At 62.9% G+C, this 20,948-nt stretch overlaps 4 protein-coding genes across 5 annotated transcripts in view; 2 read left to right on the top strand and 2 right to left on the bottom strand.

Annotated features, from left to right (window-relative positions):
- Window positions 1–9,907, bottom strand: part of ZP1 (zona pellucida glycoprotein 1) — a 38,517-nt gene extending 28,610 nt beyond the window's left edge. Inside the window, exon 1 of the mRNA XM_051776952.1 lies at window positions 9,901–9,907. The gene's annotated coding sequence lies outside the window, so the exon portion shown is untranslated. The remainder of the gene's footprint in view (window positions 1–9,900) is intronic.
- On the top strand, window positions 43–2,454 carry MRPL16 (mitochondrial ribosomal protein L16). Its single transcript, XM_051777137.1, has 4 exons — window positions 43–129; window positions 316–381; window positions 462–610; window positions 1,203–2,454. Exons 1-4 carry the CDS (start codon window positions 87–89, stop codon window positions 1,686–1,688), a joined length of 744 nt encoding a protein of 247 aa, XP_051633097.1. The 5' UTR covers window positions 43–86; the 3' UTR covers window positions 1,689–2,454.
- Window positions 2,953–10,380, bottom strand: STX3 (syntaxin 3). Of its 2 annotated transcripts, XM_051777123.1 has the most exons (11): window positions 10,213–10,380; window positions 8,752–8,832; window positions 8,571–8,670; window positions 8,411–8,485; window positions 8,234–8,301; window positions 7,551–7,659; window positions 6,949–7,022; window positions 6,718–6,852; window positions 5,871–5,981; window positions 3,360–3,460; window positions 2,953–3,184 (listed from the first exon to the last, which is right to left on the bottom strand). In XM_051777123.1, exons 1-10 carry the CDS (start codon window positions 10,240–10,242, stop codon window positions 3,383–3,385), a joined length of 861 nt encoding a protein of 286 aa, XP_051633083.1. In that variant the 5' UTR covers window positions 10,243–10,380; the 3' UTR covers window positions 2,953–3,184; window positions 3,360–3,382. The 2 variants fall into 2 exon arrangements, with proteins under 2 accessions (XP_051633083.1, XP_051633082.1); XM_051777122.1 differs by lacking the exons at window positions 2,953–3,184; window positions 3,360–3,460 and adding an exon at window positions 5,078–5,356.
- A 1,253-nt stretch (window positions 10,381–11,633) lies between these two features.
- Window positions 11,634–20,787, top strand: PATL1 (PAT1 homolog 1, processing body mRNA decay factor). Its single transcript, XM_051776975.1, is given in 21 exon segments — window positions 11,634–11,735; window positions 12,668–12,779; window positions 12,983–13,194; window positions 13,277–13,354; window positions 13,919–14,113; window positions 14,191–14,292; window positions 14,468–14,557; window positions 14,681–14,830; window positions 14,833–14,882; window positions 14,955–15,038; window positions 15,171–15,354; window positions 16,377–16,500; window positions 16,593–16,643; window positions 16,646–16,689; window positions 16,772–16,831; window positions 17,276–17,424; window positions 17,755–17,914; window positions 18,519–18,668; window positions 19,067–19,158; window positions 19,326–19,475; window positions 19,609–20,787. Coding segments are annotated over 21 exon segments (2,274 nt in total). The 5' UTR covers window positions 11,634–11,720; the 3' UTR covers window positions 19,631–20,787.
- The last annotated feature ends 161 nt before the right edge of the window (window positions 20,788–20,948 follow it).

Here is a 20,948-nt window from a genome sequence, read left to right as displayed (position 1 = left end):
GCAGGCGCGTTTCCCAGCCGGGCCGTGGCACGGGGGGGCGGGTTTGCGGACGGACCGGTGGCGGCTCCTGTGCGGCACTTCCGGCGATGTGGCGATGGCGGCTCCCGGGGCTGCTCCGGGCCGGGCCAGGTCGGGGGGCTCGGGCCGCGCTCCCAGGGGTCTCCGGCTGCCCGGGGGGGGCTCGGGCGGCCGGGGCGGCCCGGCGGGGACTCGGGCGGGGCGTGGAGGGGGTGACCCCTGGCCCCCCCTCCGTTAAGCGGCGGACACCGTGAAGGGCGCCGGGCCCCGCCGTGACCCCCCCGCTCTGCCCCGCAGGTCCCGGCGGAGCGGCGATGCCCCGCGCGGGGCTCAAGAAGTGGGTGCTGCCGCCGGATTACAGCGGTGAGTACGGCGGCGATGGGAGGCGCGGGGCTCCGCCCGCGGCCTTGCCGGGGATGCTCATCCCGGAGTCATCCCGGCAGGAATCACCTTCCCGGAGAAGCCGAAGCTGAAGTTCATGGACAAGGTGCCGGCCGTGCCCAAGGTCCGGCGGGAGCCGCGGATGCTCCGTGACATCCGCGGGCCGTCCCGGGAGGCCACCGACTTCATCCAAGGGCAGTACGGGATCCTGGTGAGCACCGAAGGGAGCCGGGGGGGAGGAATTCCAGAGGCTGGGATTGGAGCAGGAGTGGGAACCCCCAGGGTGGAGACCCCCCGTGCTGCTGAGCCCTCCCAAAACGGCCAGGAACTGGAGGGAATTGGTGCCTGAGTGGCTCTGGAAAACTGATTTACCTCTATTGGGAACGCCCCAGCGTTCCCGGGAAGGGGCTCAGGAGTGTGACTTGCAGGTTAAGTGTTCCCAGGCAGGACACAGTTCCCTCTGTCCCATCCCCATATCCCTGAGTTGTCCCATGCCATATCCCGGGTTATCCCCCCCATATCCTGAGTTATTCCCCCCATACCCCAGATTATCCCCCCCCATCCTGGGTTATCCCCCCATATACCAAGTTATCCCACCCCATATCCCAGGTTATCCCACCCCATATCCTGGGTTATCCCACCCTATATCCCGAGTTATCCCACCCTATATCCCGAGTTATCCCCCCCATATCCTGAGTTATCCCACCCCTTATCCTTGAGTTATTCCACCCCATATCCCTGATTTATCCCCCCCCATCCCGGCTTATCCCCCTCTCTCCCGGGCTCTCGCTGTTTCCCCGCAGGCTCTGGGCGGGGGGTACCTGCACTGGGGCCACTTTGAGATGATCCGCCTGACCATCGGGCGCCACATCGACCCCAAGTCCATGTTCGCCGTGTGGCGCGTGCCCGCCCCGTACAAGCCGGTGACCCGGAAGAGCCTGGGCCACCGGATGGGCGGCGGGAAGGGCCCCATCGACCACTACGTGACGGCCGTGCGCAGCGGCAGGCTCATCGTCGAGGTGGGCGGCCACTGCCACTTCGGCCAGGTCCGGCCTTTCCTCGCCCAGGTGGCCCAAAAACTGCCCTTCCCGGCCGTGCCCGTGAGCCGGGAGAGCCTGCAGGAGATGCGCCGGGAGGAGGAGGAGAAGAGGCTCAACAACCAGAACCCCTGGACTTTCGAGCGCATCATCACCTCCAACATGCTGGGCATGAGGAAGTACCTGAGCCCCTACGACCTGCGGCTCCAGGGCCGCTACTGGGGCAAGTTCTTCCTCAGACACAGGGTGTGAGGGGCGCGGGCGGCATTCCCACGGGATTAAAGCAGCACGCCGGAGCCTGCGCTGGCGTTTGGAGGTGGGAATGCCAGGCTGGGAGCGTCCCGGGGGGACACGTGGGGTGGAGGCGCAAGGCAGAGCCCGGCTGAGCTCATGGAGGTGGAATTGTGGAGCTGGGAGCATCCTGGGGGATTTGAGGCGTGAGGCTCTTTGTCCTGGAATCATGGAACTGAGGGATACGTGGATCCAGGCTGAGGATGGACGAGCTCTTTATCCTGAAGTGGGGTTTGGAGCTGGGAGCATCCCAGGGGATCCACGGATCAGGGTTTGAGGCGTGAGGCTCTTTGTCCTGAGCTGGAATCGTGGAACTGAGGGATACGTGGATCCAGGCTGAGGATGGATGACTCTTCATCCTGAAGTGGGTCTGGGAGTCAGGAGCATCCCAGGGGATAAATGGATCAGGGTTTGAGGCACGAGGCAGAGCGTGGGTGAGCTCTATCCTGAAGTGGGTTTTGGAGCTGGAAACGTGGGACTGGGAGCATCCTGGGGCATAAATGAATCAGGGATTGAGCCACAAGGCAGAGTGGGGGTGAATTCTTTATCCTGAAGTGGGTTTTGGAGCTGGAAACATGGGATTGGGAGCATCCTGGGGAATCCATGGATCAGGGTTTGAGGCACAAGGCAAAGGATGGATGGGCTTTGCCCTGAAGTGGGTTATGGAGCTGGAAACCAGGAGCTGGGAGCATCCCAGGGAATAAATGGATCAGGGTTTGAGGCATGAGGTTCATTATCCTGAAGAGGGTTTTGGAGGTGGAAACATGGAACTGGGAGCATCCTGGGGAATCCATGGATCAGGGTTTGAGGCACGAGGCAGAGTGTGGGTGAATTCTTTATCCCAAAGGGGGTTATGGAGTTGGGAGCATCCTGGGGGATAAATGGATGCCTGGGGGATAAATGGATGCCTCATGGACTGAGGGATGAGGCAAAGGATGGCTGGGCTCTATCCTGAAGTGGGTTTTGGAGGTGGAATCATGGAACTTGGAGCATCCTGGAGGATTCAGTGGTTTGAGACACAAGGCTCTTTATCCTGACATGGGTTTTGGAGCTGGAAACACAGAACTGGGACCACGCTGGGGGATAAATGGGGCGGGATTTGAGGCAGGAGGCAGAGTGTGGGTGAGCTCTTTATTGAGGAGGAAGGCTCTGGCGTGGGTGGCTGCACATCCAAGGAGCTCCGAGCGCAGGGAAGAGGCTCCTCCGGCCATCCCAGCAAGGCAGAGCCCCCGTGTGCCCCCCGGAGAGGGACACGGCCCCTCCGGCCGCTCCGTGCCACCGGCCATCACCCGAGGAGAGCAGGATGAGGAGCTGGGAACTGGGGGAGCACGGCAGGGGGGCTCCACTCCTCCAGGGATGTGTTGGGGTGTCCTCGGGGCTCCAGGGACCAGGGGCTTGGCAGGCCGGGGTCTCTCCCATGGATCATCCGGGCGGGGGGCAGGAGGGGGAAGAGCCACCTGTGACAGGGACAGGAGGTGATGCCAAGGAAAGGGACGTGGCTCCCAATCCCTCCCTGACACCCGAGGGGGTGAATCCCACCTGGATCAAACCCCACCGAGGCCCAAAGCCGCTCCCCTGGGATTGGGGAAGGTAGGGACCCCCCGTGCCACCCGCTGTCCCTGTCCCGGTCACCTGAAGGGCAGCGGGATGGGGGCTCAGGCGAAGATGCTCCCGATGCTGGAGGCCAGGATGATGGCCAGGATGATGCAGCACAACATGATCATGATCTTCTTCTGCTCAGGGAGACAGGGAATGTGAGCCAGGGACACGGGGGGGACACACCGGAGGGGACAGGGACAGGGATGGGCAGGGGCATAAGGGACAAGGAATGGGGAAGGGGACAGGGACAAGGACAGGCCGGGCAGGGGGGTCAAGGGACAAGGATGGGGCTGGGGCTGGGGACAGGGGACAAGGATGGGGCTGGGGACGGAGACAAGGGACAAGGATGGGGCTGGGAAGGGGGACGGGGGACAGGGATGGGGATGGGGATAAGGGATAAGGAATGGGGCTGGGGAGGAGGACAAGGAGCAAGGACAGGGATGGGAGGGGGACAGATTGGGAGAGGGACAAGGACGGGGCTGGGAAGGGGAACAAGGCAAAAGGGAGTGGGGCTGGGGACAAGGGACGGTGTTGGGGAGGGGGGGCAGGGGACAGGTACTAGGAATGGGGCTGGGGACGGGGATAAAGGACAAGGATAGGCTGGGAGGGGACAGGGGAGGTGACAGGGCAGGTGTGAGCTGCTTGCATGTAGCACAGGGAGGTGACAGTGCCGGTGTGTCCCCCTGGCACAGGTGACCAAACTGTGACTTACCCAAACACTTGGGCGGGGGGGACACTCCGGGCAGAGCCCGGAGGGTTTGGGGTGTCCCCAGCCCCACAGCCCCCCTCATCTCCTACAAAAACGGGGCTGTCACAGACCCCAGACCCCCGGGCACCCCCGGAGCCGGGCTGGTGGCTTTAGGTGTCCGGGGTGACAGCAGGGAGAGGAGGCACAGGGCAGGGATCAGCCGGGATTTTATTGGAATTGGGAACTAAAATGTCCACGGTCGCCGCGGCGCCGGTCACTGTCCCCATTCCCGTCCCGCGTGCCACCGGGACGAGTGTCCAACCCTTGGATCCATCTCCTTGTCACCCCGCGCTGGCACCAGCGGCCACGTCCCCGCGGTGTCGCGGTGTCCCCTCCCTTTTCCCGTGGGGAGGATCCTAGGGATCGGCGGGGAACTGAGACGGGACGCTCCGTGGAGGGAAAGGCGGCGGTGCCGAGCCGGAGCCAGCGGTGGGAAGCGGGACACGGAGGGTGAGGGGAGCAGGTCCGGGAAAGGCAGGGAGGGAAGCGGGCGGGATCGGTGCCGGGGAGGATCCAGCCGGGAGGTGACACCGCTGGGATGGTCGGGAGCGTCTGGAGGAGGGAGAGGCGGGATGTCAACTCCCGGCTGGAGAGACTGGAAGGGAATGGGATGAGGGGGTGCAGCGGGGAGCTGTGGGGAGGGAGGGATGTGAGGAGCACGGATCCGACCTCCAGAGCCCCCGGCACCGCAGGGCCGAGCAGCAGGGACCCCCGAGCGCTGCAGCCCCCGAGCAGAGCAGACCCCCGAGCCACTCGGAGCCCTGAGGCTGCAGCCCCTCAAACACCGACAGAGCCCCGAGCGCCACAGACCCCTGAGCCACGTGTCCTGAGCATCGCAGCCCCCCGAGGAACTCAGGCCCCCCAAACGGCACAGACACATCCCCCCAGCAACAGGGACCCCCGAGTTCCAAAGACCCCTGAGCGCTGCAGGCTCCTGGGAAACAAAGACCCCCGAGCACCACAGACCCCAAGCACAGCAGAGCCCTGAGCGCTGCAGACCCCCAAGGAATGCAGAGCCCCCGAGCACCACAGACCCAAAACCACCCCCAGCCCCGTGACAGCCCCAAAGCACCGGGGTCCCCCTGAGCAGGAGCTGATGGTGGGACCACTCCAGCAGTCCCTGCTGCCCCCCGGGACTCCATGTCCCCACAGGGGGGGTCCCCTGCCCCCCAAAACTTACAGACCCCCCTCTCTGGGGCTATTTCGTGGGCAGCCCCACTGAGAGTCCGATGATGAGGGCGACTAACAAGAGCACGGCCACCACCACCAAAAACAGCGGCTTCTGGGGGGGACAGAGGGGACACAGGGGTGGTGACACCTGTGCCACGTGGGGGGACACCAGAGGGGGGCACCGGGGGGTCCTGAAGAGCCAGAGATGCTGCAGAGCCCCGGGACAGGGCAGAAGGGGCTGAGCCCTCCCCAGCTCATCACACCTGAGGGGGGGACAGAGGGGGACAGAGCTGCCCACCCCCCATGGAGGTGGCAAAGGGGGGAGTGGGGACCAGCGGGGGTCACTGGGGGGAGGTGGGAGTCATTGGGGACAGCTGGGGGAGCACTAGGGGGGTCTGGGAGGGACAAGAGGTGGCTGAGGAAACGAGGGTGGCTGGGGGGGGACAAAGGGTGGCTGGGGGACACAAGAGGGTCTCAGGGCTGCTGGAGGATACGGAGAGATGCTGGGAACACTGGGAGATGGGCAGGCACACTGAGGGCCGGAGTGGGACACTGAGGGTGTCCTGGGGACACTGCGGGTTATGGAGGGGACACTGGGGGGCACCGGGGCTGTCGGTCCGTCTCACCCTCCTGGCCTCACTTTGGTACTTCACAGCCTTTTTGGTGTCAGCCACAGCCCTCTCCACAAATCCCACGGACTGGTCCATGTTGTTCTCGATGCGGTCGATCATGGATCCCTACGGAGCACCGGGGGGAGGGGACACTGAGAGCACCCAGGGGTGCTGGCACCCACCCACCCTGCGTGCCTCGCCCCAGTGTTTGTCCCTGCTCAATCCCATGGCCCCATGCACATGTCCCTGCTTGTCCCTGCTCATCCCCATGCCCAGGTCCCTGCTCATCCCTGTGACCCACTGGACAGGTCCCTGCTTGTCCCCATGCCCAGGTCCCTGCTCATCTCTGAACAGGCCCCTGCTCATCCCCATGACCCCGTACACAGGTGGCTGCTCGTCCTTGTGACCCCATGCCCAGGTCCCTGCTCATCCCCATGACACTGTGTGTGTGTCCCTGCTCTTCCCCGTGATCCCACGCACAGGTCCCTGTTTGTCCTTGCTCGTCCCCATACACAGGTCCCTGCTCATCCCCATGACCCCCTGCCCAGGTCCCTGCCTTGTCCCTGTGACCCCATGCCCAGGTCCCTGCTCAGCCCTGTTAACCCCCCACACAGGCCACTCCCTGCTTGTCCCTGTGACCCCGTGAGTCCCCCCATGTGTCCCTGCTCATCCCTGGGCACAACTCCCTGCTCACCCCTACATGGGGGTCCCTGCTGGGCCCCGCTGATCCCACTCCCAGATCCCTGCTCGTCCCTGTGACCCCATACACAGGTCCCTGTTTGTTCCTGTGTCCCCGTGCCCAGGTCCCCGTTTGTCCCCGTGCCCCCGGGTCCCTGCTGGTGGCCGTGCCCCCCCCCCGTGCCTGGTTCTCCACGAGCATGGCGATGTCCACGAACATGTCGTGGAGCTCCTTGATGCTGCTCTCCAGGCGCACGATGTCCTTGTGCCGCCCCTCGATCTCGCTCAGCGCCTGCTTCGAGATCTGCGAGTCCATGATCTGCAAACAGGGGCCAAGGGGGGGAAATGTCAGTGGAGGGGGGAACCTGGCCCTGTCACACCCCCTGTCACACCCCCCTCATGTCCCCCGGCTCACCCCCGAGGTGAAGATGGAGGGGTTCCCGCTCTCCAGCATCTCCTCCAGCTCCTCGTCCGTCGTGTTCTTGCCGGCTGCAGGAACGTGGGAAGGGGTGGGGTTGGGCCACGCCCATTTTTGGGCAATGGGCGGGGTCTGTGTGGGGCTGGCTCCACCCACATTGCCAAAATGATGGGTGACTTAGGGCCTGGCTCCACCCACTATCCCAAAGGAGTGGGGCTTGTATGAAGTGCCCCACCCTATTCTGCAGAGGGGTGGGGTCTGTTTGCTCTGGTCCCACCCACTTTACCAGAGGAGGGGGGTCTTCAGGGGCCTGACAGCCCCCACTTTGCCCAAGAGGAGGGGTTTGTAGGGCCTGGCTCCAACCCCTTCACCAAAAGGGTGGGTCTTTTAGGGCGGACCCCACCCACTTTTACCATGGGGCGTGGTCTGTAAGGACTGGCTCCTCCTACTTTACAAAAGGGGTGTGGCCCCGAGTGTCCGGCTCCTCCCACTTTTCCAAAAGGTCGGGGTCTGTATGGCCTGACTCCCACAGCCACTTCCCAGAAGGGACAGGGTCCATAGGGAACAGCCCCACCCCCCTGGGGGTCATGGTCGCTCACTGATCTCCAGCTGCCGCTGGATCCGGCCCTTGCTGCGCTCTCGGAAATCCACCTGCGCCTCGTTGTACTTGGTCATGACATCCACGAACTTGCGGGACAGGACCGAGTGCTGGGGACGGGGACAGGGACACGGGGATGGGGACACGCCAGGCACGGTGCCTCCCCAACCCCTGGGGACGGGGACACGGAGATGGGGACGCCCCAGACGTGGCGTGTCCCAACCCCAGGGGACAGGACTGGCTGCTGGGGATGGGGACAGGGAGTCAGACTGGTGACAATCTGGGCATGGCATGTCCCCAGCCTTGGGACACAGGGCAGGAGGAAGCGCTGGGGGTGGGGACAGTGACATGAGACACAAGACACCAAGGATGTGGCATGTCCCAGCCCAAGGGGGACAGGACAGAGTGCTGGGGACAGGGCAGAGGAACAAGAAGCCTGGGAGAACTGGGTGCTGCTGGGGACAGAGACAGGAGACTTGGGGACACCAGGACATGCCACATCCCCAGCCTGTGGGAGCACTCAGGAACTGGGGATGCTGGATGGGGACAGGGAATGGAGGCTTGGGAACACCTGGTCATGCCACATGCCCAGCCCACAGGGGACAGGGTGGCACAGGGCACTCAGGACCTGGGGACACAGGATGAGGACAGCCCCAGCAGCGGCTCCCAGGGGCCGGAGCTCACCTGGGATTTGCGTATCCGGAGGTCAGCGGAGGATCGTGCCTCGTCCTGCTCAATGTTCCTCTCCATACCTGGAAAGAACCGGATTCCAACCCATCAGGGACCTTCCCCGCTGCCAGACCCCGCGGTCCCAGTGTCCCCAGCACGGCCGTGGGGACGGGGACACCCAGGGCCACTCACTCTTCAGCTTGTTGCGGACGCTGTTGGCCATCTTCTTGATCTCCGCCGTCAGCTGCTCCAGGTCATCTTTGGTCTCTGCAGGATCGTGGAGGTAAGGAATGTCCCCAGGAGGGCTCCCTGTGACCCAGGGGACACTTGGGGACACTGTCAGCACACTCACTCTGCTCCGGGATGGGCGCTGAGAGGATGAGGCTGTAGAGCTTCTTTGCTTCCTCCACGTTCTCCGAGATCTTGTCGATGTTCTGCCGGGTCTCCTCGATCTGGACACACCAGGAAGGATTTGGGAGGGGGGTTAGGAGGCAGCCCTGCGCCCCCCAGCCCCACTCCCAGCCCTCCCTCACCTCCGAGAAGAACTCATCCATGAAGGCCGTGTTGTCCACGGCGATCTCCAGCTCCTCGGTGTCGTCATCCGCGTCCTGCTTCTGTGGGACACAGAGCCCGGGGGTGACCCCCGCCCCGCCAGCGCCCCCAGGGACCCCCCCGGGGGGCCGGGGGACACGGGGGGAGCAACCATGGGGATGTGGTGGCACGGGGGGGCGAGGGACATCTGCAGCGGGGAAGGGGGGGGCCGAGCTCCGCTCACATCTGGCCGGGAATTAAGGGATTGCTGGGCTTGGCTGGAGGGAGGGGACGGGAACGGCGGCAGTTTGGGGTTGGGACGAGGTTTGTGGCCCCAAACGTGGCCCCGCGCGGGCAGCCCTGGGGGGCACAGAGGTGGCCGGTGCCCCTTACCCTGGTGTCACGCCTGGCCCCCCACTCCAGCGCCCCCAGCTCCACCCCATCCCAAAATCCCAATCCTAGCCCCTCCGCCTCCCCTCGCCCCCCTCGGCTCCGCCAGCACTCCGGGGGTGCTGTCGGGGTGTCCTGGGGAGGGGGCCAGACCCCCGGGAATGGACCACCCCCCGCCCCCCTCACGCCCGCTGGAGTAAAAATAAAATTAATCCCTTCGCTCCCCCCCGAGGGCTTTATCTGATGGCTCCATAATCCCGGTAAATCCCTGCCAAGCCTCCCTGCCACGGCGGGGGGCCGGGGGCGCGGCTCGGGGGGCTCCTGGGACCCCCACAACCCGTGGGGAGCCGGCGCTGGGGAGCGAGGGGAGCCCCCCGGGGAAGGGGGGAAGTGGAGCCCCACGGCTGGGCGGGAAAAGGGATGAGGAAGCAGCGATGGTGGCGGGAATGCAAGGGGCAGGATGGGGTGCTGGCACCCCCGGGCACCCCAAATTCAGTCCCGCCCCCCATGGCCTGAGTGGGTGTTGGTGTCCCCTCTTTGCACCCCATGGTGGAGGGGGGGGACACAGGATTTGTCGAGGGAGCTGATGTCACCCCAAAATACTCGATGTACCCCCAAACCGCACAGGGCTGGCCCCCCCTGTCCCTCTCACATGACACCCCATTGCTGGGGGGGCTCAGGACCTCCCACTGACCGTGGAATGGGGTCTTGGGGACCCTCCTGACGCCCCCACACACCGCGGGGTGGCACCTCGGTGACACCCGTCCCATGGTGTCCCCACCCACCGTGGACTCGGGTTTTGGGATCCCCCATCTCCGTGACACCCCCATCCATGATGGGGTGGGGTCTTGGGGACCCCCATCCCCGTGACGCCCCCAGGCACCGTGGGACGGCATCTCACTGTCACCCCCCCCGTGATGTCCCCACCCGCCGCGGACTCGGGTTCTGGGGTCCCCCCTCCCCGTGACGCCCCCACCCGTTATGGGATGGGGTCCTGGGGAGCCAGTCTCCCATTCCAGCGAGCCCTGGGGACCCCACGAGGTGTCCCCTGTCCGCGGGGGTCCCTCTCTCACCGCCTTGAGCTGCTCCAGCCGGTCCTTCATGGTGCCCCCGAGGGCTGGGGGGGCGCGGGGGGGTCCCCGTCGTCGCCCACCGCCGGGATGGGGGTGTCACCCTCGGTGTCACCGCTCGGCCAGGCCTCCTACATCCAGGCGAGGTGGCGGGTGGCCCCGTCCCCTGTCCCCGAGCCCGGGGCTGTCCCTGCGCTAATCCCCAGTGACGGGCGCGGGGAAGGCGCCGAGGGGAGGGACGGGGAGGAGCCGCCCCTCACCTGGGACACCCGGGGACACCGGAGACGCCACAGGCGACAGCTGGGGGTGGCCCCCGGGTCGCCCCGGGAGGTGACGGAGAGGTGGGGCAGGGATGTGGGGTGGCCCCGGTTTGGAGGCGCTGAGGAAGTCGGTCCCCACGGGGGTCACGCGGCGGCGACGACGTGTCATCCATCCCTCGCCACGGGTGGCGGCGGCGGGAGGACGGCTGGGGACAGGGGACACGGCAGGGGACACGGCTGGGGACAGGGGACATGGCTTGGGAACACGGATGAGCAGACATGGGGAGGAGTAGGGACACAGCTGGGGACAGGGACACAGTTGGGGACAGAGAACAGGGCTGGGGACACGGTTGGGGGGACATGTGTAGGGATAGGGACACAGCTGGGGACACAGCTACGGACACAGATGACAGCTGGGGGGACACAGCTGGAGACAGGACATGGCTGGGAATAGGGGACATGGCTGGGAATAGGGGACATGGCTGGGGACGCAGCGGGGGACACGGCTGTGGATACCGGGGGACAGCCGGGGAACGTGACTGGGGACAGGGGACAGGATTGGGCAGAGGGGACACGGGTGGGGGATAGGGGTCACATCCGGGGGGACAGCCGGGGACAGGGGACGTGGTGGGGGATAGGGGACAGCTTGGGGACATGGCTGCAGATAGGGGACACAACTGAGGGGCGTCGCAGGGGACACAGCTGGGGACAGGGGACAAGGGTGAGGGGACATGGCTATGGACAGGGCGTCACAGCTGGGGGGGAACACATCCCGGGGGACACAGGCTGTGTGTGAGGTGACACCTGGGGGACACGTCTGAGGACATGGGAGAGGGCCGGGGGGGGACACAGCTGGGGGCACACTGGCTGTGTATGAGGTGACACATGTGTGACACAGCCGGGGGCACACTGGCTGTGTGTGAGGTGACACGTGTGTGACACAGCCGGGGGCACACTGGCTGTGTGTGAGGTGACACGTGTGTGACACAGCCGGGGGCACACTGGCTGTGTGTGAGGTGACACGTGTGTGACACAGCCGACGGCCCCCTTAAGAGACACGAACACCCTGCGAGCCACGCCGGGGGCGTGGCTAACACAGACCACGCCCCCTCGCCCGCCGGAAGGCGGGGTGCGAGGGGCGGTGCCGGCGGGTGACGTCATGCGGCTGCGCCCGCGGCGGCGCATGCGCGGCGGGGCGCGGGGCCTGGTGGGGCGGCGCGGGGCCTGCGGGCGGGGGGCGCCGGCGCCGCCATGTTCCGGTACCCGGTGAGCGGGGGGGGGCACCGGGGAGCACCGGGGAGATGGGGGGGCGGGGGGAGGCGAGGCGTGCGGGAGAACCGCGGCGGGGGGGGGGCACGGCCGGAATGTAACGGGCCGGGGGGGCAGCGGCAGTGTGTAATGGGGAGGGGGGTTGAGGGGATGCGGAGGTCGTGAGGGAGGTGTGAGGGGGCGGAGGGGAGCGCTGGGGGTGTAAAACGGGCTGAGAGGGGTCACCGGAGTGATCTAACGGGCTGGGGGGGTCACTGTGTTGGTACGACGGGCTGGGAGAGGTCACTGGGGCGGTGTGATATGGGGGGGCACTGGGGAGGCACAGTGGGCTCGGCGGTGGGGTATGAGGGGCTGGGAGGGGTCGCCGGGGTGATATAACGGGTTGGGAGGTGGACACCGGGGACGTATAACGGGCCGGGGTGGGCCGCTGGGGAGATAGAATGGGCTGGGGGGGTCATTGGGGAGTTATTAAGGGCTGTGGGGGCTGTAACGGGCTGGGGAGGTCACTGGGGCAGTGTAATGTGCTGGGGGGCTCACCAGGGATGTGTAATGGGGCTGAGGGGGTCTATCGGGCTGGGGGGGGTCAGTGGGGAGGTGTAATGAGCTGAGGGGCTCACCAGGGATGTGTAATGGGGCTGGGGGGCTGTAACGGGCTGGGGGGGTCACTGGGGCAGTGTAATGGGCTGGGGGACTCACCAGGGGTGTGTAATGGGGCTGGGGGGGTCTAATAGGCTGAGGGGGATCAGTGAGGAGGTCTAATGGGCTGGAGGGCTTACTAGGGATGTGTAATGGGGCTGGGGGGGGTCTGACGGGCTGGGGGGTCACTGAGGCGGTGTAAGAGGCCGGGCAGGGGGGTTTCCCCTTGGCGTGGCCATCCCTTGGGATGAGAAGCCGCTGCTGAGCCCGTTGCTGGTTCCTGGCCGTGCCAGTCCCTGGAGGACTGCCCGCTGGACGAGGATGAGGATGCCTTCCAGGCCCTGGGGGAGGAGGATGAGGACATCGATCAGTTCAACGATGACACCTTTGGGGCTGGGGCTGTCGGTGAGACCCCCCGGGGACCCCCTCCAGCCCACTTGGTGTGACCCCCAAATCCCCCTGGTGTGACCCCCATATCCTGCCTGTATGTGACATTCCCCCACCCCGCCCAGTGTGACCCCGAAATCCCTTCGTGTGACCCCCGCTGCCCCCCCAGTGAGGTCCCCTGCGTGTGACCCCCCCCAAATCCCTGTGGTGTGTCCCCTCAGATGATGACTGGCAGGAGGCCCACGAGCGGCTGGCAGAGCTGGAGGACAAGGGGGTGCCGAGCCGGGACGCGGACGGTCCGGCCGGGAATGACGGGGACGTGCTGGGCGATCCCGAGGACGCGCTGGCCGAGCGGCTCACGCGCCTCGTCATCGAGGGCGACCTGGAGGACCCGGCCATCATGCAGGCCGTGCACACCAGGGGGCCCACCCAGGTGGGCTTGGGGGGTCCTGGGGTGGGGGGGGGCACGGGGCTGGATCCCACTGCCCCATCCTGACTCTCCGTGCGCTCCCCAGCAGCCTGGAGCGCTGAATTCCAGCATCTGGGACAGCTCGGCCGTGCTGCGGCGCATCCGGGGGCCACTCCTCACTCAGGTACAAGGGGGCTTCACCCAGTGTGTCCCCCCACCCAGAACCCTGTGGTGGCAGGGTGGGTGGGATAAGATGTGCTTGGGAAGCGCTTCCAGCTCTGCCTGGGATAGTGGAGTGTCCAGCTTTCCTCGTGCTGGGTCCGGGTGGATGGGGTGTGGCTCGATGTAGACCCTCATAGTCATCACCTCTTGGAGGGATGGAGTGGGACGGGATGGGGTGTTGTGGCTGCTCTGGGATCCCTGGTGACATCTGAGGGATGTCAGGGCTCGTAGCAGAATTTGGGAATGTTGGTGCCTCGAGGCAAAGGATTTTTGTCTTGTGGTTTAATTAACAGTCAGGCTTTGAAGTGCTGCCTGACCAACCCTCTCCCAACCCTGTCTCAGGCTGGGAAGTGACACAGAATTCCCACCACACACCCTGTCATCCCGAACGGGGCTATTGGGATCCCTGGGAGATCCCAGGAAAGCGCGATGGGACACGGAGAGCTGGCAGGAGGAGGGACGTGATGGGACACAGTACCCATGCCCCCTGTGCCAGTGTGTGATCCGGGGGGTGTTCCCCTGGCAGGAGATGCCGTCGGTGTCCGTGCTGGATTACGCTCTGCCCCAGCGGCCTCCGCAGGCTCGGGAAGAGGAGCGGGACCCCTCGGAGCGGGCGCTGCCCCGGCGCTCCTCGTCCCCCATCATCGGGAGCCCCCCGGTGCGGGCCGTCCCCATCGGCACCCCCCCGAAACAGGCCGCCATCCCCAACTTCAACCAGCAGGTACCTCCCCGCTTCCCGTGGCTCCAGGGGGTGCAGGATGCTTTCCCAGGGAGTGACTGCCACTTCCCACTTCCCAGATTCTGTGTCCCAAGCCTGTCCACATCCGAGCTACCATGCAGCAGCGCTACCCCGCTCCCTATGGAGAGAGGATGTCCCCCAACCAGCTCTGCAACGTTCCGGTATCCAGCCCCTCCTCACCCTCTTTTTTTGGAGATTGACTTCCAGCTCCCCCCCCCCAAATCCCCCAACGCCTCATTCCTGTGGCTCATCTCTGCTCCCTGGAGCCCGGCCTGCCTGGCACACCTTCCTTGTCCCGTCTGTGACCGGGGTCCCTCTTCCCACGTCTTTCCCCAGAACTCCTCCCTCCTGGGCCACCCGTTCCCCCACAGCGTCTCTCCCGTCCTCACCCACCTACAGAGGGCCCAGCTGCTCGGAGGAGCCCAGGTAAAGCCCCTTCCCACGTTTCTCCAGCCCCTCCACGGGCGGAATCTCCAGGATTTGGCTCTCCGTGGCTCTCTTCCCTCCGAATTCTCCCCCGGCTGACTCCAGGCTCTCTCTCCCTGCCAGGCCGGTCGAATGTCCCCCAGCCAGTTTGCCCGGGTGTCCGGCCTGGTCGGGAGCCCCCTTCCCTCTGTGAATCCCAAGCTTCTCCAGGGCAGAGTCGGGCAGATGATGCCTCCGGCCGGAGGGTTCCGTGCCTTTTTCGGGGCTCCCCCGCTCCGCCCCCCTCGCAGCTCCCGCACCCTCCGGGCCCCGGATCCCACCTGAGGTCGGTGCCGTCCCTTTCCTGGCCGCTTCCCGGCTCCCGGTGCCCATCCATGACTCTTCCTGCTCTTCCCAGGCCGCAGATGTTCCGGCCGGACACGACCCACCTGCACCCGCAGCACCGGCGGCTCCTGCACCAGCGGCAGCAGCAGAGCCGGAAGTGAGTGCCGGGGGCTTGGATCGGGAGTGCCGGGTGCGGGGACGTGTCCTGCTTCCGGGGTCACCTGTCCCCCCCTCTCTGTCCCTTCCTGTAGCTCCGGTGTGCTCACGGGTGCCCTTCTTCTCCTGCCAGCCAGCACCGGAGCCTCAACGGCTCTGGAGGGGACCGAGGGGGCCACCGGAGCAGCCATCAGGAGCAGATCCATAAGGATCCCTATGCCAACCTCATGCTGCAGCGGGAAAAGGACTGGGTGTCCAAGATCCAGATGATGCAGCTGCAGAGCACTGATCCTTACCTGGATGACTATTACTACCAGGTACCTGGGAGCGGGAAGAATCCGGCTCGTTCGCAGCCTTAGGAAAATTGGGATCTTGCAGTGTGTCGGATCTGGGTGGGGGGGTGTCAGGAAGGTGGAGGAACAGTGTGGGATCAGCATCCACCTCCTCTTCTTGGGTGAGATTTTCAAGGATTTGGAGATGCTGGGGGACACTGGCAGCATGGATTCGGAGGTTTGGGATAACAGGAAAGCAGCTCTTCTTTGTCAGAAGAAGAAGAGAGAGGATAAAACCCCTGGAATGGCAGACAGGGAAGGTGCTAAATGGAAATTCAGCAGAGATCCGTAGGCAGGGATTGGATGACTCTGGTCTGACTGGGAGTGCGGGTGATGAATCCTGCAGGGAGGTGAAGGTGGATAGGATTAGATTGCTCCTGCTTTTTCCTAGTTCAGGAATAGAGAATGCCAGACAGGACTGGGAAAAGGCAGATTTGGAGCAGGTGGAGCAAAGTGGTGGATGAGGGACAGTTTGAGGGTCCACAGGGGGAGAGAGAAATCCACCTAGGATGGGCACCTGGAGTGGGAGACTGAATGGGGTGGGAGAGCTATACCCGATGGATCCGTCCCCTCTGGAGCTGGCAGAGGTTTTTTGGGATCTGTGGGTGAGCTGGTTCCCTGTAGAGGAGAGGAACTGGGGCAGGATGTGAGTCAGCAAAGCCCCGCTGTTGCAAAAGGGTCGGACGTTGGACGGGTTGGATGCGGTGGGGAGGCCCTGGCATGGTGCCAACGGAGCAAGGCAGGCAAACTGGGATGTGCTGGGAAGGACTGGGAGCCGGGAAACTCACAGGGAGAGCGGATCTGTCCTTGTACTGAGGAAGGGCTGAGGAGGAGCCTTGACCTCCGCCATCCCAAGGGATGAGAGAGGAAAACGCGCTTGGCTGTGCTTTAAATCACGGTGTTGAGAACACTGGGGAATGTGTAGCACAGGCTGGGAGGAGGGAGATGGATCGCTCCTGGCCTGGTTTTTGGGAGAGGATTCTCAACCTCTCCTCTCCCTGCCTCAGAATTACTTTCAGAAGCTGGAAAAGTTGGCAGCGGCCGAGGAAGTGCACGGGGATGGTCCCAAGAAGGAACGCACCAAACTCATCACCCCTCAGGTGGCCAAGCTGGAACACACATACAAACCAGGTAAAGCCCTCCGGCAGCCACGGGGGGCTCCCGTTATCCAGGGATACCGAGGTGGCTGATCCCAGGGCTTCCCTGCTCCCTCCTTCCTGCAGTGCAGTTTGAGGGCTCGCTGGGAAAACTCACCGTGTCCAGCGTCAACAACCCCCGAAGATGATCGACGCTGTGGTGACGTCCCGCAGCGAGGACGACGTGAGTGCTGGGCCTTCCTCCCCTCTGGCACGTCCCCGGGGGTGCTTCCCACATCCCTGACTCCCTCTTCCCTCCCTGGCAGGAGACAAAGGAAAAGCAGGTGCGGGATAAGCGACGACAGACTCTCGTCACAATCGAGAAGGTGATTTTGGGGCGGGGGATCGTCACAGCCAGGGATGGGATGAAGGGTCTCCATGATGGATGAACTCCAGGCAGCGGCTGAGGTCCTGCTTGGATCTCTGTGGAGCAGAGATCCCATAGGTTTCCTGTCTACAGGGCAAGGGAGAGCGATGGACAACAGGGAATGGCTTTAAATTGACTGAGTGTGGGTTAAGTGGGAAGAAATTCTTCCTTGTGAGCGTGGGTTAAATGGGACATTGGGAAGAAATTCTTCCCTGTGATGGCAGTGAGGCCCTGGAATGGATTTCCAGGGAAACTGTGGCTTCCCCATCCCTGGAAGCGCCCAAGGCCAGCTTGGAGCTACCCGGTCTAGTGGAAGGTGTCCCAGCTGGAGCCAGATAACCATTACGGTCCCTTCCGAGCCGAACCTTTCTATGATTCCATGGGTGATCCCTGCTCCTTGCAGACATACAGCCTCCTCCTGGACGTGGAGGACTACGAACGCCGGTACCTCCTGAGCCTGGAAGGGGAAAGGCCGGCCCTGATGGGAGAGAGGAAGCAGAAGATCTGCGACATGTACGACAATCTGAGGGGGAAAGCGCCTGGCCAGGACAGGTGAGTGGGATTTCAGGAGCTCCCACACTCCCTGACCACTCACAGCCACTCAAACCAGCTTTTATGGATCTCTTTGACTATTCCAGTGGCCAAAATAACCTATTTTTTGGGGTGTTTTTCCTTTTTTTTTTTACTGGTTTCCCCTCTCTGTGGTTACAAAGCCTCAACTTCTGTTCCCTTACATGAGGGCTAGGAATGTTGTTCCTGCATTGTTTTTCCCTCCTCAGGAATGGTTTTTTGCGGCGGGGGGATTTCCCACCTGGTCCAGCCGTGGGATAACCCTGGATGCTCCCGGGGAGGGTTTGGCACCTTTCTCCTCCCCTTCCTCAGGCCGAGTGACGACCACTTCATGCAGATCATGTGCATCCGGAAAGGAAAGCGCCTCGTGGCCCGGATTCTCCCATTCCTGGCCCCAGAGCAAGCGGCCGACGTGCTCATGGCCACGGCCAGGAACCTGCCCTTCCTCATCAAGAAGGATGCTCAGGATGAGGTGAGATTCCAGAGGCTGGGAGATGCTCTGTGAGGGGGCGGTTTGGAGCTGGATCTCCTTGGCCCTGCCTGGCAGGTGGGATATGACATCGTTGGTGGCTCCTGCCTCTCCTGCGAGAGTGCCAGAGGGGCTCGGGGAGCCCAGGAATCTGGGAAATAAATCATAGGATCATGAAATGTTATGGGTTGGAAGGGACCTTAAAGCTCATCCAGTTCCAACACGACACCTTCCACTAGACCAGGTTGCTCCAGCCTGGCCTTGGACACTTCCAGGGATGGGGCAGCTTCTCTGGGAAATCCGTTCCAGTGCCTCACCACCCTCACAGGGAAGAATTTCTTCCCAATATCCACCTAATCCAGCACATGGAATCCTGGAATGGTTTGGGATGGGACTTAAAGATCACTCAGTGGGCAGGGACACCTTCCACTAGCCCAGGTTGCTCCAAACCTTGTCCAGCCTGGCCTTGGACAGCCTGGAAATCTGAGGAACAGGATGATTTAAGAAGGAAAAAGCATTGCCTGAGGATAAAGCTGTGAGGGGAATTGCTCACAGCAGTTCCAGCTGGAAGCATGTGGAGCTCCCAACTCTCCTCCTTTCTCCACAGGTGCTTCCCTGCCTGTTGAGGCCCTTTTCCCACGTCCTCTACCACCTTCCCTTGGGAACAGTCACCAGCCTTGTGCAGCAGCTCATGAACCTACCTCAGAGCGCCGCCGCTCCCACCAACCTGCACCTCACTGCTGTGCTCCAAAACAAGGTACTCCTCATCCCCTGGGATCACTTCCTGCCCTTGGGAATTCCCAAGCAGCCTCCCAAAGCCGGGTGCAGTTCCTGGTGTTCTCTCCTTGCTAATTAAGGAGAGTGTCTGGCAGATTAATTAACGGTCTGAGGTGGCCCCGGGTGGCTTCCGGACCTGTCCTTCTGGGCTGCAGAGTCCTGGCCTGGAATTTGGGGTGGGAATTCTGCTCCAACAGTGTGGGAGATGTCACTCCTGGGCTGGGAGTGGTTCATGGTCTTGCCTCATGGATTCAGGCCCCAAACAGCCTCCTCCTCCTCCCAGCCAGGGATCCTCCTGCTTGTCCCAGCATTCCCAGCATTGGGAATTGGAGGGGATGCTCGGAGGGGGCTCCCTGACCCCTGTCTGTGTCCCCACAGTTCGGTCTGTCCCTGCTGTACTTGGTCCTGAGCCGGGGGGAGGAATTGCAGAGCTCGGACACGAACACGGAGCTGATCCAGGACAACCAGTGGTGAGTCCCTGTTCTCCACTGTCCCCACATTCCCAATCCCTCGGGGAGGACAAGCTGGCCTCTAAGCTGCCAAAATCCTTCCCTGAGGGGAGCTGAGAGGTTCCTGGCTTCCCCCAGCACATCCCACAGCTCTCACTGCTCCCTTCTCCCGCGGTTTTTTCTGGCAGGACGGAGCTGATGCTGATGGCCACCCGGGAGCTCCTGCGGATCCCTCAGGGAGCCTTGGCCAAGCCCGTGTCCATCCCCTCCAACCTGATCTCCCTCTTCTCTCGCTACGTCGACCAGCAGAAGCTGAACTTGCTGGAGACCAAATTGCAGTGAGTGTCCAGCCCCCTTTTCCCGTGGGAATGCGGCCAGAAGAGGGAGAGCCAGAGGCTGGGGGTGGGAAAAGCCCTGAGGGAGGAGCAGCATGGGGATCTCTGATCCCACACTGTTGTTCCCCCATTCCAGCTTAGTGCACGGGATCCGGTAGATCTCCGTGGCTCCTCACCGCCACCGGAATGTTCCAGAGGAAGGCTGGAAGGAAGGATGGATAAATGGATAGATGGATGGAGGGCACACGGTTCACCCTGCACCCCCCAACGCCCGGCCTGGCACGAGGGGCACATCCCGCCCCCCCAAATTCCTGGATGAGTGGGAAAAGGGGGATGTTTGGCTGCTCCCCTCTTTTCCCACCAAGCGCTGCCTTTCCCTGCCACTCCCAAATTCCCACTGAGTCCCTCTGCACCCCCAAGCTGCTGCTTCTCCCCCGAACTCTCACATTACTGAGGATCCCGGAAAGGGGGAGCCCCTCGCTCTGTATCCTTGGGATGCCAGGGGTTCCCCCTTCCTTCCCTGCTCCTTCTCCAGCCCTTCCCAATCCCGCTCCCGGCCTTTCCCAGTGTGATCACACGTCACACACCTGTTTTGCACACTTGCTGCGTCTTCCCAAAATTCAGCTCCTTCCCTCACCCCCGGGATCAGCCCCAGCAGCTCCAGGGATGGCTCAGCCAGGCCTTTGTCCCCTTCGCAATCCGGGTGGATCCAGCTGCTCCTCGGGAAGGTGGTGGTGGTGGTTGGGGGATAATTTTACCTTTTTTTTTTTTTTTTTTTGCTTTTAAAAAGAAAAAAAAAAAACAAACCAAGAGATTTGCACATGTAGGGATTTTACACCAGGAATTCCTCCCGGCATTAACCAGCCCCCCCCTCCCCGCTGCTCCCAGCCCTTTCCCCCTCATTTTCCTCTGACAGATCAAGTGGAAAGTTCATTTATTATTATTATTATTTTATTATTTGCCTTTTTTTTTTCTTTTTTTTTCTGCTTTCTTTTCCTGCTCTTTTCCTGCTTTTTCTTCTGCTCTTTCCTGGTTTTTTTCTGCCTTTTTTTTTTTTTTGTGCTTTTCGGTTTGTTTTTTATTTCTTTCTTCCCTGATTTTGTTTTGCTTTTTTTTCTTCTTCTTTTTTTTCCTTTGTCTTCTTCTATTTCCTTTTTTGCTTTTTTTGTTTTCTTTGTTTGGTTTTTTTTTCTCTTCTCCCTCCCCTCCCCCCCCCCCCAGCCTTCCCACTTTTTTTTGTTCTGGTTAATGAGAATAAAAGTTTCTAAATTTACATTTTTATAGGGTATTGTAAATAAAGATGACTTGTATACTGCTGCCGGCCTGACCGCTCCTTCTCCGGCCCCCGCCACCCCCGGGGATGTCCCCGGTGGGGTGTCCCCTCCCTGTCCTCGTTTGTCCCCCTCGCAGGTCTCGAACCCGTGGCCCCCGGGTGTCCCCCCACGGCGCTCGGGGGGGCGTGGCGAGGCCTCAGCC

Source organism: Manacus candei, unplaced genomic scaffold (assembly GCF_025592945.1).
Source record: "Manacus candei isolate 608988 ecotype Guabito, Panama unplaced genomic scaffold, ASM2559294v1 h1tg000009l, whole genome shotgun sequence".
Lineage (NCBI taxonomy): Eukaryota > Metazoa > Chordata > Aves > Passeriformes > Pipridae > Manacus > Manacus candei.
This window is presented reverse-complemented; position numbering and strand designations above follow the sequence as displayed.